General features: G+C 40.9%; 1 protein-coding gene across 5 annotated transcripts in view; it reads right to left on the bottom strand.

Annotated features, from left to right (window-relative positions):
• The window catches only part of DAB2 (DAB adaptor protein 2), a 257161-nt gene that overhangs the window by 125016 nt on the left and 113170 nt on the right, over window positions 1-18975 (bottom strand). For all 5 annotated transcript variants that reach the window (XR_013263963.1, XM_077462815.1, XM_077462816.1 and 2 more), the window contains one exon: window positions 9847-10035. Coding sequence is in view for 4 of the 5 variants with exons in the window: in XM_077462815.1 (XP_077318941.1) it covers window positions 9847-9934 (88 nt within the window). In the remaining variant the exon portion in view is untranslated. The remainder of the gene's footprint in view (window positions 1-9846; window positions 10036-18975) is intronic.

The following is an 18975-nucleotide window of genomic DNA, read 5'->3' as shown; positions in this document are numbered from 1 at the left end:
CATTGCATGAATCTATATATGGCCGCCGTTGCCAACCCCTATTCAGGTGCCCAGCCCCTTTTTGGGCACCAGGTACCTGAATTACAGCAGCAGGTTTTTTTTTTTAAGCATCTGATTAGAGCCATAGGCATAGGCTGAAACGACAAGCAGAGGAAGGGAAGAGAGGATTGGAGAAGTTTTCGAGGAGCTGTCCCACCGTCACCGAGACAGGGCAAGTACAGATGGCGGGCGGGGGGGGGGGGCACACTGGCAGAATTTGATATGGCCCATTGGGAACATTTGATGGGGCACAGTGAGGCTGCATTTGATGGTCACAGTGGCTGCATATGATGAGCACAGTGGCTGCATAAGATGGGCACAGTGGCTGTATTTGATGGCACAGTGGCAGCATTTGTTGGCACAGTGGCAATGTTTGATATGGCACAGTGGCAGCATTTGATGGCACAGTGGCAGCGTTTGATATGGCACACTGGCTGCATTTGATGGGCACAGTGGCTGCATTTGATGGGCACAGTGGCTGCATTTGATGGGCACAGTGGCTGCATTTGATGGGCACAGTGGTTGCAATTGATGGGCACAGTAGTTGCGTTTGATGGCAAAGTGGCTTCATTTGATGGGCACAGTGGCTTCATTTGATGGGCACAGTGGCTGCGTTTGATGGGCACAGTGGCTGCGTTTGATGGGCACAGTGGCTGCATTTGATGGGCACAGTGGCTGCATTTGATGGGCACAGTGGCTGCGTTTGATAGGCACAGTGGTGGCAATTGATGGACACAGCAGCTGCAATTGATGGTACAGTGAGACTGCAATTGATGTTTTTTTTTTTTTTTTACAATTTTTCATTATGTTTGCGCCCCCTCAAAATTTTGAGTACCAGCCGCCACTGAAATCATATAAACATTTTAGAAAACCATCACAAATTGAAATGCTCTGAATAATTATTTGAGTATATTTTCGGTGTAGTCTATCATTAGTGATGGACGAACTTCCGACGGGACGTTTTCGCGAACGAGGACCGCGAACGCGGCCGATAGTTCGCGAACCGGAACGTTCGCGGCGGGCCCCATTGACTTCAATGGGAGGCGAACTTTGCAAACCTACAGGTCAAATTTGCAGCCACAAAATGAATAGCTGTGCAAACATAGTCCCAGCACATGGCCAATGACATAACACATGTATGAGGTGAATCTGGGATAGACAACTACAAGCATTCTTTTTTTATATGGGAAATTGTTGTGACAATTCAGGACTGTGGAGCGCATGAAGGCAATGGAGGAGAGGGAAGGTCAGGGACCAGGATAGGCAAAGAAGAGGGTGCAGGAGATGATCACCAGCAGCGTGACATACAGCAATGACACCTGCACCGTGATAGAGTCATCTGACAACAGCACCGTGATAGAGAGCACTGACATCAGCAGCGTGACATAAAGCACTAACACCAGCACCGTGATATACAGCACTGACAGCAGCACCGTGATAGAGAGCACTGACATCAGCAGCGTGACATAAAGCACTAACACCAGCACCGTGATATACAGCACTGACAGCAGCACCGTGAGAGAGCACTGACATCAGCAGCGTGACATACAGCAATGACACCTGCACCGTGATAGAGTCATCTGACAACAGCACCGTGATAGAGAGCACTGACATCAGCAGCGTGACATAAAGCACTGACACCTGCACCGTAAGCAGCCCCAGGAGGAAGTCAGCATAGCACAGGGATGGTGGGAGCCCCTCATAATGAGCATAGCACAGAGATGGTGGGAGCCCCTCATAATGAGCATAGCACAGGGATGGTGGGAGCCCCTCATAATGAGCATAGCACAGGGATGGTGGGAGCCCCTCATAATAAGCAGCCCCAGGAGGATGTCAGCATAGCACAGGGATGGTGGGAGCCCCTCATAATAAGCAGCCCCAGGAGGATGTCAGCATAGCACAGGGATGGTGGGAGCCCCTCATAATAAGCAGCCCCAGGAGGAAGTCAGCACAGCACAGGGATGGTGGGAGCCCCTCATAATAAGCAGCCCCAGGAGGAAGTCAGCACAGCACAGGGATGGGGGAGCCCCTCATAATGAGCATAGCACAGGGATGGTGGGAGCACCTCAAAATATGCACAGCAGAGGTACAGCCCCAGGAGGAAGTCAGCACAGCACAGGGATGGTGGGAGCCCCTCATAATATACACAGCAGAGGTACAGCCCCAGGAGGATGTCAGAGGTCAGCAGTAGCGCACCTCAACCCTATGTATTGTGGACCTATACCAGTCCTTATAGAATAGCAGACTGTACCTCACTCAACCCTATGTACTGTAGTAACCTATACCTTACCAGTCCTTATAAGGACCTTTGTGGAACAAGTAGGTTGTGTGTGAGTGATTAGCAGACTGTACGTCAGTCCCTATTCCGATGAAGGACTGCTGCAGTATAGGGCAGCGGTCAGCAGTAGTGCACCTCAACCCTATGTATTGTGGACCTATACCAGTCCTTATAGAATGGCAGACTGTACCTCACTCAACCCTGTGTACTATAGCACCCTAGACCAGGTTATTACCAGTCCTTATAAGGACCTTTGTGGAACAAGTAGGTTGTGAATGATTAGCAGACTGCAGCAGAAGGGCAACAGTCAAGTATAATATTCTTTCTATATTTGGAAGAAAGAATATTATACGTGTACAAGCCTATTACCATACCACTGATACCAGTCCTGAAAAGAACCTTTGTGGACCTAATATAGTAACAGCTACTGATTAAACTGACCCTCACTGCCTCACACACTGCTTCCTGCCTGTCCCTATATAAACTGACAAAACAGAGTCTACTGGAACAATAACTGGAATAGCACTTTTGTGGACCCGAGAGTAACAGCTAATGACTAAACTGACTGTCCCTACAGCAGACACCGTCCTGTCCCTTTCTCTAAAATGACAAAAGACACTCAGGCTGCTGCAACAATCAGTAGCACAGCAAACCTATATCCTGAACTGTGAACTACACCTAACACCTATACCAGTCCTGAAAAGAACTTTTGTGTACCAAATAGCTAGCGATTTGGGTCACTGCAATCTCTCCCTGCTCCACACAGCAACCTCTCCCTATAGTGACAGAAGAAAGAATGTTAAATGGCCGCCGGATCGGGTCTATTTATAAGTTGTCCATGTGCTGTAATGTCTCAATTGGCTGTCCTGTACCCCATGATGGATGTGTCATCATAGGTCAAAGTTCTTTTACACAGTAAACACGGAAGTCCGCCGGGCGAACGGCGCCAATAGTCTGCCGAACGGGTGGACCGCGAACAGCCGAAATTCGCCGCAAAACGACCGCCGGGCGAACCGTTCGGCCATCACTATCTATCATTTTTGTTTTCCTTTCTTCTATTTTTCCTTCCCTATTTTAAAGTGGTTGTATAGTCATTTTGGGGACTTTTACCTACAGGAAAGCCTATAATAAGGCTTTCCTGTAGGTAAAAAAAAAAATATCTCCTAAACCTGTACAGTTTAGGAGATATTCCCCTCGCGCACAGGGGATTCCCGGCTGAAAGCCCGGCAGACGCTGGACCCTGCCGGAAAGAAATCTCCTGCGCGCATGCGCGGGAGTGACGATATCGCGGCTCATTAGGGGTAGACTTGTCCAGGACATCAAGATCTGAATAATCCTATACAAACCTTCCATTATATTAAAGTTGACACTATCATTGTTGAACATTGTATAGGGCAATTTATATTTGTATTGTTCATTATTATACATAAATAAAAATGTAGTGTTTAAAAAAAAAAAAAAAAGAAAACCTTTACAAATTGTATTTTTATACCCCCTTCAATTTTATAATTGAAGAAAAATATAACATTTTTTTTTTATATATTCACCTAGTATAATTTGCCTTAAATGTTATAATAAATGCATAGTATATAGAAAACCACAGTGTCTTTAGTAAATAAACTCCAAAGCACTGCCTGTATATACTTGTGCATGTTAGTGTGACTGTATTTCAAGAAAAAATAATAATAATAATTAACACTTGGCTGATTATGTTTTCTAATTACGGTAATTTAGTAGACTAGCAGACCCAATTATGTCCTCAGGTGAGGGGGCTGAGATAGAAGCTGCAATGTGATTACCATTGGGGTTTCTGTTAGATAGATAATGGCAGTAGGTGCCCATCCAAAACACAGACGACGTCCCTTTCACATGAAATTGGCTTTTAACTCAATGGACTGCCATGAATTGACTTTCTATTGAATTTTATGGGTTGCTGCACTTTACATGTCACCATTTATCTTTACCCTGCTTGAATGTAGATGTAGAAGCCTATATTAGATATACATACATTATATATATATATATATATATATATATATATATATATATATATATATATATATATATATATATATATATATATATATATATGTATGTATATGTATATGTATATATATATATATATATATATATATATATATATATATATATATATATATATATATATGTGTATATATAAATAATGTGTGTGTGTATATCTATATATATCTATATATACACACATATACATATACATATTTATTTATTGTGTGTGTGTGTGTGTGTGTATATATATATATATATATATATATATATATATATATATATATATATATATATATATATATATATATATATTTTGTGTGTGTGTGTATATATATATATATTTTGTGTGTGTGTGTGTGTGTGTGTGTGTGTGTGTGTGTGTGTGTATATATATATATATATATATTTTGTGTGTGTGTGTGTATATATAAAATAAATATGCATTTTTTTCACTAGTTTAATTGTTCAAACAATAAGCAGCTATATGCCCCATGGAAAATGTATATTCTCATGTAACACAATAATGTAATGATATCCTTGACAAGCAGCGGAGAGACCGTAAATCTGCCCAGGAAGCCTGTACTATCAGATTTCTGCGGATTCAGTGGGTAGTTTATTCAGCACTTAACATGCAAGCCAGATGTTTGTGGCTCTGGAAGTACATGGTTTGGATTAACCATATAACAGCCGCAGCGCCTTGTTTGTTATATTTATTGCTGTGTGGGGCTTCAGGCAGGGAATGGACTAAATAAATAGGTTTGAGAAAAAAACTAAATAAAAAAAAAAAAAAAAAAACTTTGGCTCCCACAATGCATAGGGAGCCGTTCCTTGGTCAACTCCTGCTTGGGTTTCCGCTGTCACTCAACAGAACATTGTTGCAGATGTGAGTATGCATATGCTCCAGGATTCAAAAAGTGTTAATGCAGTTTTTGGCTGGCGGGAGGGTGCACTGAACCTTACCAGCAGCACTTGATGTGTACGTGACAGTTGCCAAGCTAAGTTAAGAGCTTCATATGTGATTCAGATGTAGGTAGAGCTTGTATAGTCTTCAACACTTATGCACAGTTATCCTAAAGCACCATTTACTCTTTAACCACTTACAGACCGGAAGATTTTCCCCCAGGCCATTTTTTGCGATACGGCACTGCGTCACTTTAACTGACAATTGTGTCGTGCGACGTTGTATCTAAACAAAATTGATGTCCTTCTCTCTCCCCCCCCCCCCCCCCCCCCAATAGAATTTTCTTTTGGTGGTATTTGATCACCTCTGTGGTTTTTATTTTGGGCGCTATAAACAAAAAAGTGCAAGTGCACTTGGAAGTAAAGTCGCTGTAGATCCGAAAAAAAACATTTTAGCTTGAACATGATTGGATGATAAAATCAGCAGAGCTTCCCCTCATTTCAGATCTACCCCTTAGATTTAGAGCAACTGCACTTTCAAGTGCAATTGCAGTGCAAAGTGGATTTGCCTTTCGTTAATAACCCCCTATATGTTATACATTTTGCTATAATAAATATCCCCAAAAACTTTTTTAAAAAGCTAATTTCTTCATCGGTTTAGGCCAATATGTATTCTTCTACATATTTATGGTAAAAAAAAAATCGCAATAAGCGTATATTGACTGGTTTGCACAAAAGTTATAGCGTCTACAAAATAGGGGATATGTTTATGCCATTTTTATTATTGACTTTCTTTTTTTTTCACTAGTAATGGCTGTGATCAGCGATTTTTAGCAGGACTGCGACATTGCCGCAGACAGATTAGACACTTTTGACACTTTTTTTGGGACCAGTGACATTATTACAGTGATCAGTGCTAAAAATAGCCACTGATTACTGTATAAATGACACTGGCAGGGAAGGGGTTAAGACCAGGGGCCGATCAAGGGGTTAAATGTTCCCTAGGGAGGTGTTTCTAACTGTGGGGGAAGTGTACTGACAGGGAGTAGAGAGAGATCGCTGTTCCTGATCACTAGGGACAGACGATCTCTCTCTACTCCCCTGTCAGAGCAGGGATCTGTTTGTTTATATTGACAGAGCCCCATTCTGGCTCTCTGTGGCGCGATCAGGGGTGGCCGGAGGACATCACGGCTGCCAGCCATGAACATTGGCTCTGGCGCCACGCGCCTGCTATAGCTGGAAAAATGAACCGATGTACACCTACAGCGATTTACTCACAGCCGAGCCAACCTACAGCAGTATATCTGTGGCGGCTGGTCGGTAAGTGGTTAATCTTTATTTGGGCTATACAGTGCATGGGCACTCTTTAGTCACCAATATACACATATCCATTAGAATGTATATATAGCTGAAACTTTTGTTTTGGTTTTGGGTAGGATAGGCATGGGTATAGCACCTGTCAAACAGGGTGGATAAAAATCAATGATTTTTTTAACAAAAAAAAAAAAAATCAGATTTTTTTATTTAAATCAGATTCTTTAGATTTTTATCAAATTTATTTTAATTAAATGCTCTTGGAGCAAAAATCTATCTAAAGATAGTTTTTTAGTTAAGATACATTAAGAATTTCGTTTATTCAGCATGAAATGGAGCTTAGTTATAGTGCCTTGCGAAAGTATTCGGCCCCCTTGAACTTTTTAACCTTTTTCACATTTCAGGCTTCAAACATAAAGATATAAAATTTTAATTTTTTTGTGAAGAATCACCAACAAGTGGGACACAATTGTGAAGTGGAACGAAATCTATTGGATATTTTAAACTTTTTTAGCAAATAAAAAACTGAAAAGTGGTGCGTGCAAAATTATTCGGCCCCTTTACTTTCAGTGCAGCAAACTTACTCCAGAAGTTCAGCGAGGATCTCTGAATAATCCAATGTTGTCCTAAATGACTGATGGTGATAAATAGAATCCACCTGTGTGTAATCAAGTCTCTGTATAAATGCACCTGCTCTGTGATAGTCTCAGGGTTCTGTTGAAAGCGCAGAGAGCATCATGAAGACCAAGGAACACACCAGGCAGGTCCGTAATACTGTTTTGGAGAAGTTTAAAGCCGGATTTGGATACAAAAAGATTTCCCAAGCTTTAAACATCCCAAGGAGCACTGTGCAAGCGATCATTTTGAAATGGAAGGAGTATCAGACCACTGCAAATCTACCAAGACCTGGCCATCCCTCTAAACTTTCAGCTTAGACAAGGAGAAGACTGATCAGAGATGCAGCCAAGAGGCCCATGATCACTCTGGATGAACTGCAGAGAACTACAGCTGAGGTGGGAGAGTCTGTCCATAGGACAACAATCGGTCGTACACTGCACAAATCTGGCCTTTATGGAAGAGTGGCAAGAAGAAAGCCATTTCTCAAAGATATCCATAAAAAGTCTCGTCTAAAGTTTGCCACAAGCCACCTGGGAGACACACCAAACATGTGGAAGAAGGTGCTCTGGTCAGATGAAACCAAAATCAAACTTTTTGCCCACAATGCAAAACGATATGTTTGGCGTAAAAGCAACACAGCTCATCACCCTCAACACACCATCCCCACTGTAAAACATGGTGGTGGCAGCATCATGGTTTGGGCCTGCTTTTCTTCAGCAGGGACAGGGAAGATGGTTAAAATTGAGGGGAAGATGGATGCAGCCAAATACAGAACCATTCTGGATGAAAACCTGTTGGAGTCTGCAAAAGACCTGAAAATGGGACGGAGATTTATCTTCCAACAAGACAATGATCCCAAACATACAGCAAAATCTACAAAGGAATGGTTCACAAATAAATGTATCCAGGTGTTAGAATGGCCAAGTCAAAGTCCAGACCTGAATCCAATCGAGAATCTGTGGAAAGAGCTGAAAACTGCTGTTCACAAACGCTCTCCATCCAACCTCACTGAGCTGGAGCTGTTTTGCAAGGAAGAATGGGCAAGAATTTCAGTCTGTCGATGTGCAAAACTGATAGAGACATACCCCAAGCGACTTGCAGCTGTAATCGCAGCAAAAGGTGGCTCTACAAAGTATTAACGCAAGGGGGCCGAATAATTTTGCAGGAGAGTTGATTTAAATCAAGCCTTTTTACTAGTGATTTAAATCAAATCCACCCTACTGGCATATTATTGTTGCCTTCTCTTTCCCGAAAATGTTCTGCACTTTCCCGTCTGGATACACAACAGGAAGTTTGAGAAAATCTCTACAAAGTGAGAAGATTATCCTGCTCACGTGAGCTTACAATCTAAAATGAAGGGTCAAGTGATACAAAAGATAACTGTGGGGGATCAGTAGGGAAACCAATGCATCGGTGGAGGCAGGATAAGCTTCCCTGAAGAGATGACGTTTCAGGGATCACATTAGGGTGGACAGAGTAGGAGATAGCCAGACATATTGGGGTAGGGTGTTTCATAGGATGGGAGAGTTTGAGGTGAAGGCAGGACAGGTCTCCCTGAAAAGATACGTTTTCAGGGACTGCTGAAGACCAATAAAGTGAGACAGATTGGGGTTCCACGGGATGGACAAGTTCTGGAGAAGTCCTGAAGCCAAGCATAGTAGGAGGTGACAGGGAGATAGAGAGAAGGAGGTTGTGGGTGATAGTTTGAGATGAGGTTGGTGAAGTAGCTTAGGGCAGAGTTGTGGATTGCTTTGTATGTTGCTGATAGTATTTCCGTTTTTATATGTTGATCTGGTGGAAGCCAGTGGAGGAATTGGCAGACAGAGATGACAAACACCGAACAGTTTGCAAGATGGTTGATTCTAGCAGGAGAATTTTTGAAAGACTTACGGAAGATAGCCTGTATAAGGCTAGGCCAATTAAATAGGAGTTGCAATAATTGAGGGGAGAGATCAGAAGGAAGTAAATCAATAGTTGTATATGGTTACAGTCTTCCTAGAGTAAAATTAATGAACCATCCAACCAAGAAAGGAGACCTCTAAGCCCTTGTACACACGGTCGGAGATTCCGACAACCAAATCCGTCAGAGTAATTCCGACGGATTAATTCTGGAAGAGGTCCGGAAGTGATGTTGCATACACACGGTCGGACTAAGTTGTCGGAAAATCCGATTGCACATAACGTGATGACGTTATTTCGTTATGACGGAACTACGTTCAGGCTAGTAGCCAATAGCTTTGGTCTAGGAATTTGATCTGAGCATGTGTGGCACTTTGTCCGTCGGAGTAGGCTAAACATGATCGGAGTATGTCCGATCGGAGCATTTTGTCAGAAAATTTTACCAGCAAGTTGGAAAAGTTGGTCCGTCGGATATTCCGACGGAAACAGTCCGATCGAGACCACACACAGTCAGAATATCCGACAAAACGGTCCGATAGGACACATTCCGTCGGAATCTCCGACCGTTTGTACAAGGGCTTATACTGTTCTTCATAGATGGTGGGAGCTCAGAACCCAAGCTGAGAACCTCAGAAATGTTGCCACCTAAACTCCTGGGATATATAAGAAACCAGTGGGTGATTCAAACTGCCAATATCTACCCAACAATGTGCCAAATTATGTTTTATACCTATTTTTTATAAGCAATTCAGTACACACATTCGGAAAGATACCTTTTTTCTTTTCCTTCTTTGTTGCTAGTTTGCTGGCTGGTGCTACGTCAGTTGAAGTGCTGGTAGTAGACTCCACATCAGTAGACATGTTTGAAGGCCGGATTCACAATGCCAGTATCATTAAAAACACAATAAAAACAACTATAGAACTTCCAGGGTTCAAAGTTCAGTAGATGGCCATTTTTATACCTGAAAGACAAAAATCATATTAATTCATTAATATCAGTACTTGAAAAACACAATCAAAAAATAAAATGCTTATAGCTTTATTTAAAGTGGTAACCTGCACCATACAGCAGCTAATCAATAAAACCAAATCTTCTTTTTTCATTTTGTCAGGTCAGTAAATGTGATGTACCAGTACTTCTCACTGACCCCTCAGAGGCTGGAATTACACACTAAAGTCCTCCTGCTTTTCATACATCTCCACCCACTGGGAACAACCATTTTCAGGTACAGAAGATTTGTTGGAGCTGCTCCTTCTCACTCTTTCATTACACAGAAGTTGTTACCCTTAACTTCCAACTTTAGAGATTCCTCAAAAAAAAAAAAAAAAAGAAGAAACAAAAAACGTAGAGAAGCCAAAGCAAATGTGGATATTGTTCTTAAATAACTTTATCCTACCTCCTCAAAAATAGAGCCTTTAAGTTCGCCACACACAGCAATTTTTTGGCAATTTCAAAAATTTCAACTAGCTTTCCATCATAAAAATAATCAAGATGATCAAGCCAACCCTATTGTTTCCCAATTTAGACTGATACTGTTGGTAGTAGAGGCAAAAACAACCGCACACTGATGACATCAAAATTTACTTAACTTTATTCCACAAAGTAACAAGTCCCGGCCTCAGGACTGTCCACTCTAACATGTTTCAGACCTAAAAGGGCTTAGTCATCGAGTTCCTCCATAACTAAGCCCTGACAGGTGACATGTATTGGACTGGGGAATTGTCACTGTGGTTTTCTGGAATAAAGGTAAGCAAATTGTGATGTCATTGGTGTGCAGCTATTTGTTCCTCTACAACAGTGACCTCCAAAGTGAAGCACAGGGGAGGATGTGGCTCGTTGCCTTCCTTTATCTGACCATTGGGACACTATTCCTTCAAATGACACCAATGATAGGGCCCTATTTCTTCAACTAATACCAATGATGCGGCACCTTCCACTGACACCATTGATGGGACACTATTCTTCCCACTCGTATGAACAACAGACCACTATTCCAACCATTAAAACCAAAGATGGGGCATTGTTTACTCCCACTGATGCTGCTTCATTTTCTACTCCCACTGGTCCTACTGACCCCTACAAAGCATGAAGGACAGTAAACAGGCTCTTTGCTAAGAAAGTTTGGAGATTCATGCAATACAGTATTATTTGGAGTGTGGACATCTCCTTTTTGGCCTGGCACCAGATTCTTAAGAGAGCCAGTGGACAGTGAAAGCTTGGTATTGGAGGATAGATGATCCTACACATGGTCTCTAATCGTGATACTGTTGTTGGTAGGTTGCCTTACTGCAGTCAAAAGTTTGTAGAATGTGGTTGAATTTGTCAGGAAATTTATATACGAGTGGGCAGTCTCCAGCTTCAGGAAACTTCTACTTTCTCCTCTTCAATCTTTACTTTTTAACACAGTAAACCAAAGATACACTATTTCCTAAATCCCCAAAACCTCATTAAATGTTCTTGATGTTACCTGACCATAAGTGACGCATTTCTACACTCTTATCATAATATTTTATACATTCTGGTATTGTCAGTATCAGTACTTCGCGACATGTATTTTTTTTTTTTTTCGGTTATTGATTAAATAGGCTTATATTTCTAGTTTATGTAAGATGAGATGAAAGAAAACTGGCCTCAGTTTAATCTCATTTGACATTTTCACCCAACTGGATAAGCGCCACACGGCTCAATAAGGCAAGCATATTGTGCAGGGGGATTAAGAGAAAGCTTTTCAGTCCTTCGGCCTGCAGTGTGCCGCTCATTCAGCTAATCGGTACGCAAAAAAAAAATTTAACGCATTACATAAGTAAACAGACATTATTGCTATTTAACCAGAAGATTACAAACCACTGCTGTTGTAAAGAAACTATTCCTTTCACATTAACCTTCTGATTGGTTTACATCCTTTTCTCACCCATCTGATGTAGCGGCTGTCGTGAACACTTGTAATCTATGTAAAAAATATGTTCTGTAAACCTTTATGTAAGTTGGGTTTTCTGCAAGTTGAGTTGCTAAAAGCACATTTGTAGCCATTTGGTCTCGTTAGTAGAAATCAACTGTTTGACTACAAGCCCCCATGCAACCATGGCAGAATATGGTCAAGAAGGCCGGATTGCCAAGGGACTACTGGAAACAGTAAAAAGGAATTTTACATAGAAAAATGTTTAGATATTGTGGGGTCGATTTATTAAAGGAGAAATACTGTGACCTCCATCTATTGACAAATCTAAAAAATACCACCAAAATAAAGCTCTATTTGTGGGAAAAAAAGATGTAAATTTTGTTTGGGTGCATAGTCGCATGACCGCGCAATTGTCAGTTAAAGCGACGCAGTGCCAAACCACAAAAAGTGCTTTGGTAAGGAAGGGGGTAAAATCCTCCGGGGCTGAAGTGGTTAAAAGTGGGGTATGCCTGTACGCAATAATAATATAGTTTACGGATGATCATTTTTAATTTTTTTATTTTTGCATACTAGTCTCGTATAGAAAATAAAGAGGTTACTAAACTTACAAAAATTCACAGAATACAACTTCGGAAGTGATGTAATGTAATGTGTTCAGGGTGGATTATTTGATTTAAATCAAGTCGATTTAAATCACTAGTAAAAAAGCCTGATTTAAATCAACTTGATTTAAATTATAATTTTTAAAGAGCAACTGTCATCACTGTCCTGCAGTGGCTCCTCCTCTGACCTGCTGTTGACTCACCGACAGTCCCATTCACTTTAATGGGACGCCTGGTGATGCGGCAGTGACACAAGGGGAGGGACGTGGCAGCAGCAGGTGAGTGGATGCCCGCTAACAGGCGCTGCCATGATGGATCTGAAATGACAGGTGCTCTTTAAATTTAAGGACTTATTCTTTCTGGTAGTTAGAATCTTCAATATTTACAAACAAAATGAAGTTTTCCTATTTAGAATAATAAGCTGTTAGGTTAGTAAAACAGCCATATCAGAACCAATTCAATCATACAGTTTGTAGTGTACATAGATTTGAAAAAGAATGGGATAAAGGAAAATTCCTGAACTTTGTTTTATCTCATGGTTACTATGAAATTGTGCAAATGCATCAATGCAGTGCGTGTTATCTCAGCTTGCAGAGCTTGGATTCAATGAATGATCCAAAAATGTAAATATTGCAGAATATACAGTCTCATGCTACATAACTAAGCTCCATTTCATGCTGAATAAACTCAATTATTAATGTATCTTGGATAGAAAACTATCTTTAGATAGATTTTTACTCTAAAAGCATTTTATTAAAATAAATTTATTAAAAAGCCAAAAAATCGATTTAAATAAAATAAAAAAAATCATTGATCTTTATCCACCCTGAATGTGTTGTACTGTATAGTATTGTATTCTTTCATTTCCGAGCATGCGTGGCCTTGCTCTTCTGTTTTTTTATTTTTGTTTGGACAAATACTGTACTGACTAAACGAAAATTATACGTTCTGGTATCGTATGAGAACATTTTTTTGTGTATGTCCCTTTGGATAATTTCGGATGAACTGTCATGGTTGGCTCTCGAAAACTGTGTATTAAGGATCAGATTATCCTATGATCGATTCGAAAGCGGTATTTTTCATCTGATTTTCTGATCATGTGTACTAGGCATTAGGCTATGGGGAAAAACACTTTGCAAAGTAAACAGTCTATTTGCGTTTAGTAAATCAACCCCCCATGAGTCAGCTGACTCGTGGAAAACAATGCACTCCCTGGATGGGTGAAAACGTATGTCAAGGGCTCATTTACACAGACTCCATAGCGAGTAAAGAGCAATTTGTTTATATTTTTTGTTCAGCCATGCCTATATAGGTACACTAACAAACTGATGCCAAACACCAATTTACACTGCAGTTACACAGCAGTTGTGTTCCTTTTGGGATATTACATAAATAAAAGCTGATCATTGTAAGCACTCCCATCAGTTGTAAATGGTTCGTCTCAATTCTCTAACTGCTACATCTGCAGAACCGCTTGTTATTTTGAAAAACAACATACTCAAAAACGGTCCAGGGGCTTGGGTTTGGAGATAACCCCCGGAACAATGGTTCACTTCGTTCACACTCACCCAACAAGTCGTCCATATCTGGGATCTCACAAGAGAAAAACCACAATGGTATAGGGATCCAGTCACGGTTAACAAGATGTACTCAGATATGTCCGACATGTGCTGGCGCTGTCACTGAGGAAAAGTCTTCTATATCCACATCTGGTGGGAGTGCGACCGAGTTCTCCCTTTTTGGGACAAGGTATTTGGTGTTTATAATGACTTACATGATGTATCTCTGATGCCCTCCCCCAAGATGGCCCTCTTATCCATATTACCAGGGTCTACCAGCTCTCACAAGAAGAGCCTTCTCAGGTTCTTCTTGTTTTTAGCACATCATACCATCTCACAATTTTCGAAAACCGAAACCATCCCCCCCCCATCACAAGATGGATAGACACCCTTAATGACACCATGCTTATGGAAGAGATACAAGCAAAATTGGGAGACACTTGAGACCAACACAATCTACTCTGGTACCCATGGATTCATCATTCCTCCTTGGACCTCCTGCTCAATAGAGTGTCCACTTGAGGATTAGGCCCCATCTATATTTAATATGGAAACACAGAGAGTTATTAATTACAAGTGAAAATTATTTGACACTAGTATATAGCTTAATCTATGAGTAATTAAAATGATGTTAATCCCTTTCTGCTGAGCCCCCCCCCCCCCCCCCAGATCATCCCTCCCTTCTTATTCTTCCCTTCCTCATACCCTCCCCCACCCAAAAGTTCGAACATAAACTGTATAGTCCAGGCAGTGCCCTAAGACAGATGGCACTGCGTAGTTGGGTTTTATATGGTGAAGAACTGTTTCAAACATATTCAAACATATTCATATATTTGTAAGTTATGATGTTGTATATATTGATTGGTATTCTGTACCCTCCCCCCTTTTTTCTATTAATGCTTCATTTGTATTATTTTTGTATCTTAAAAAAAAAAGAAGAAAAAACAGACTTACTGGACAGATCAGGTGAAAATAAAGGAAACAAAGCCTAAAAAAAGAAAATGAATGCAGCCACCGCATCTAAGAATTGGTAAGCTGCAATCATGGGTGTCTGCAGGTAGGGGCACGGGGGGAGCGGGGGCAATTGCCCCCCCCCCCCGCTGGAATCGTCAAGAAGGTCTTGCAGTTGCCACCTGCAGTGGCCGTCACTGACTTTTTCTGAGTCAGCCGGCTGCTCTCTGTCCTGACACATCTGATGTTCCTCCCTCACCTCCGGGCCCGATCAGCGGATGAGCTGTCCCGCCACTCCTCTTCGGTGATTGGCTGCCTGCCTGTGTACGTGTTGTGTAGATCCAGCCAGCGCCACACACTTAGTGTAGTCAGCGGCTGAGCCACTGAGTGATACGCTGCCAGTGCCTACTCATCAGGAAATCCTAACCTGAAGTGATCGGCATATGCAGTTTCAAGCAACAGAAGAAGAACCACAGGTAACAGCAGTTAGGAGGAGCATTTTGAGTTATATATTGCTGGAAAGTTGAACAGCTATTACTGGAAAGATATGTCTGTGTATGTTAAGAGAGAATTCATCTTCTTCACTTTCTATAGGCTGTTTTCAAGATCAAAATATGGCCACAACAGATGTATTGCAATACATTGCACTATATAAAAAGATGTACATTCTCTAGGCTATATTTACTGTATATGGGCATGGTATGCCTGCCTGAGTAACTTCCAATACAAAGTGACGCTGAATTATCTTGTATATAACAGATATATCTTTCCACTGGAAAGATATATGTGTTATATAAAGAGATAATTCAGCATCACTTTGTATTGGAAGTTACTCAGGCAGGCATACCATGCCCATATACAGTAAATATAGCCTAGAGAATGTACATCTTTTTATATTGCATGGGTGATCTTTAAAATGTTACCCCCCCCCCCCCCTGAAAAAAAGTTCTGCGGTTTAGCGCTAATAACCCAAAACGCACTCACCGCGAACGCGCTATACTTTTTTTTGTAAAACTCTTCAGCTTATTGCGGCACAATTTTGAAAGCAAATGGGCTTCTAGCATTTTGCTTTGTTGCACAAATACAACTGAGCAGTTCTAAGTGCATTATTAGCCCAAGAGATGCTTAGTGACTCCCTTATTTAGGGAAAGCTGGTTGGAGTAAATGCTGGATGATCCTAGCATGAGGGTTCTTTTCTAGGGGTAGCCATACCCTCCTGAGATATGGGAGCCAAATGACAGAGGTACAAGACTATATGATTATAAAAATGGAGAAATCAACTACACGTGTCACATTACATGTAAGTTACATTATTATACAAGACATCAATTTCTTGTTTGGAATGCACAGAAGCAACAGCAAAAAATTTCAAAAGTGGTATCTAACTTGTAAATTTGTGATTAGCTTTTTCTAGAAATCAGTATGATAATAATGTTATTTTCGTTCAGCAGTCTCTTCAGCTTTCCATGTGTAATTTACATCCAAGCTATTGAAATTTTTTGCAGTCATACTGGAACCCAACTGGACCGGTGATTATGATTTTGACAGTCAAGAGAAGAGGGTATATGAAGATATATTAGGTCTGCTTTAACCCCTTGTACCCTCCACTAGCATGACTCAACAGCGTGCACTGCAAGCGGGTGTGGGGTGCTTGCAGAGTGACCCCAGTCACTTGAATGCGTCGCAATCTACAGCCCACCAAAAGCGAAACGGAGTATAATTCCTGCCATAGCTGCAAAGCACTGCATAACTATGGCATGTGTATACCCCGGACAGCTGCCCCTGCAGCTAAAGGGGGAGTAGTTGGGGCATACCTTCCAACATTTTGAGATGGCAATGAGGGACACCTACTAATAAAGGAATGTAGGCATAGGACACACCCCCTGATATACCCCCTTAAAGCAGAACTAACCAAAAAACAGGTTAATTAAATCCCCAAGGACTTTTTTTTACCACTACTATTCCTTTATATTGGCTTTTAAAATGTACAAATGCAGCAATTTTGAAATTGGACGAAAGGTTTAGCACTTGGGAAAGACTTTTTGAAAGATAAAAAGTGCATTTTATATACAACTATATAGATATAGATCAGATCAAAATGAGGGACAAATGAGGGGGAAAGGGGACAGAGGGACATTGCTCCAAATCAGTTGCAGTAGGGGTGGCTTTTGGGACTTTGATTGAGACACATGGTAACATGCATCTCCATTCCTATTCAAGTACATAAAGACCATCTCATCCTCCCTGTATGTATATTCATTCTTTTCCATTTTTGTCTATGAATGGTTGATTTTGATATACTTACCTCTTTTTATAGATGTATCATGCATCCGCCCCTGATGTTTGGATAGATCCCATGAAACGCGTCGGGCCTAACCTAGATGCAGTGGATACATACTTACATGGTCTTTGGATTCAGGCAATGTCGTGGATTATAACTGCTATATTATAATGATTTTTTATTATTGAGGACAATATTATTGTATATTCTATTCATGCTTTTAAAGTGTAAATGTTTTGGATACATGATTTCTTATATTATGTACCATTATTGCATGTATTGTCTGTCTTGTACCTACTCAATCATGGCAAACAAATGCTTGTTCATGTTTCACTTTGACACCTTTGATTAGACACAATATAGACACCTCATTTAAAGTCACGACCTTCTTTCTCTATGTAATTGCTCCAAATCAGGGACAGTCCCTTGAAATCAGAGACAGTTGGGAGCTATGGATGGGGGGATGCAAAAACTACAGCTCAACTTTACCACTAGTGTGAATAAACCCTTAGAGGGTGATTTATAATGTGGGATTGGATATCGCTATTTGCTCACAATTATACTCTGCAATTTGTCTGAATAGCGCAACCTGCATTTAGTGACCCATTCATAAACTGTAGGCCATTGTATTGAGCCTGCACTATTTCATGGACTTCTCTTTGCTTAGCATACTTTTTTTTTTGATGGCCCCATTCATTTTAATTGTGCTCTTCCAGGTTAGGATACCTAAAGCAAGTGGCGCACAGGACATATTTGTAGAGTATGTTGCTGTCCATTTAACATATGCAAGTCTTTGTGGTTGCCATATGGCCACACCGCTGATTTTTTAAAATGCACCCCTACTGCTTAACCACTAGCAATTTTAATTACGAGATCAAGCTATCCTATAATAAGCGGACTCTGGCACCTATACATAAAAATATTGCTCCGTTAGGCTTAGCAAAGCTTGCTCGCAGTCACAAATGGGCAACGATGCACCTTACAGACCAGGCTGCTTTTCCCAGCTTGGTCTTGTCCTAGACTTCTGGTTTACATTGAAAATCAGGCAAGACAAGAAAAGCGTATTACGCACAGCTCACAGTGCTGATGTAAACAATCCTCAGCAAAACCAAATTACAGGAAGATAAACCCAGGAGACTGGAACTTCAGAACAGCTGTCGGTGTTACGTAACTTTCCCCCTTTGAAACATTATGTACCCTCCAGCAATACAACCAAAGTACCTTCTGCGGAGAAGCATCGGTTCCCCTGCAAATTCAATATGAGACTCCAATCAACCTCCAGGAATATTTTGTCAGGGTAAATACACAGAGAATGCCAAGATAACTAAGGGTCTGCAAGATTTCACTTAACGAAGAAATCCAATACAAACACTGACCTGTATATAAGATTATCTAATAAAAAAGGTTATCTCCATCTAGATTACAAATTGTATAAAAAAAGGGGGGGGGGGGAACGTCAGCGTACAATGAATATATAGGCAGCAGAGAAGGAGCTATTGAAAATCCATATTAGTTATGTTTCCTGGCTCTGAGAGAGATGATAGAATGCAGTTAGAAGCTCTCTGATTCCAGAAATCCCACAAGGTTGAGATCCTTTGCCACCCAATCC

This window comes from Lithobates pipiens, unplaced genomic scaffold, assembly GCF_037356315.1.
Source record: "Lithobates pipiens isolate NorthernLeopardFrog02 unplaced genomic scaffold, aLitPip1_a1.2 Scaffold_3, whole genome shotgun sequence".
Classification (NCBI taxonomy): domain Eukaryota; kingdom Metazoa; phylum Chordata; class Amphibia; order Anura; family Ranidae; genus Lithobates; species Lithobates pipiens.
Note: the sequence above shows the minus strand (reverse complement) of the source record. Positions and strands in the feature narration are given on the sequence as shown.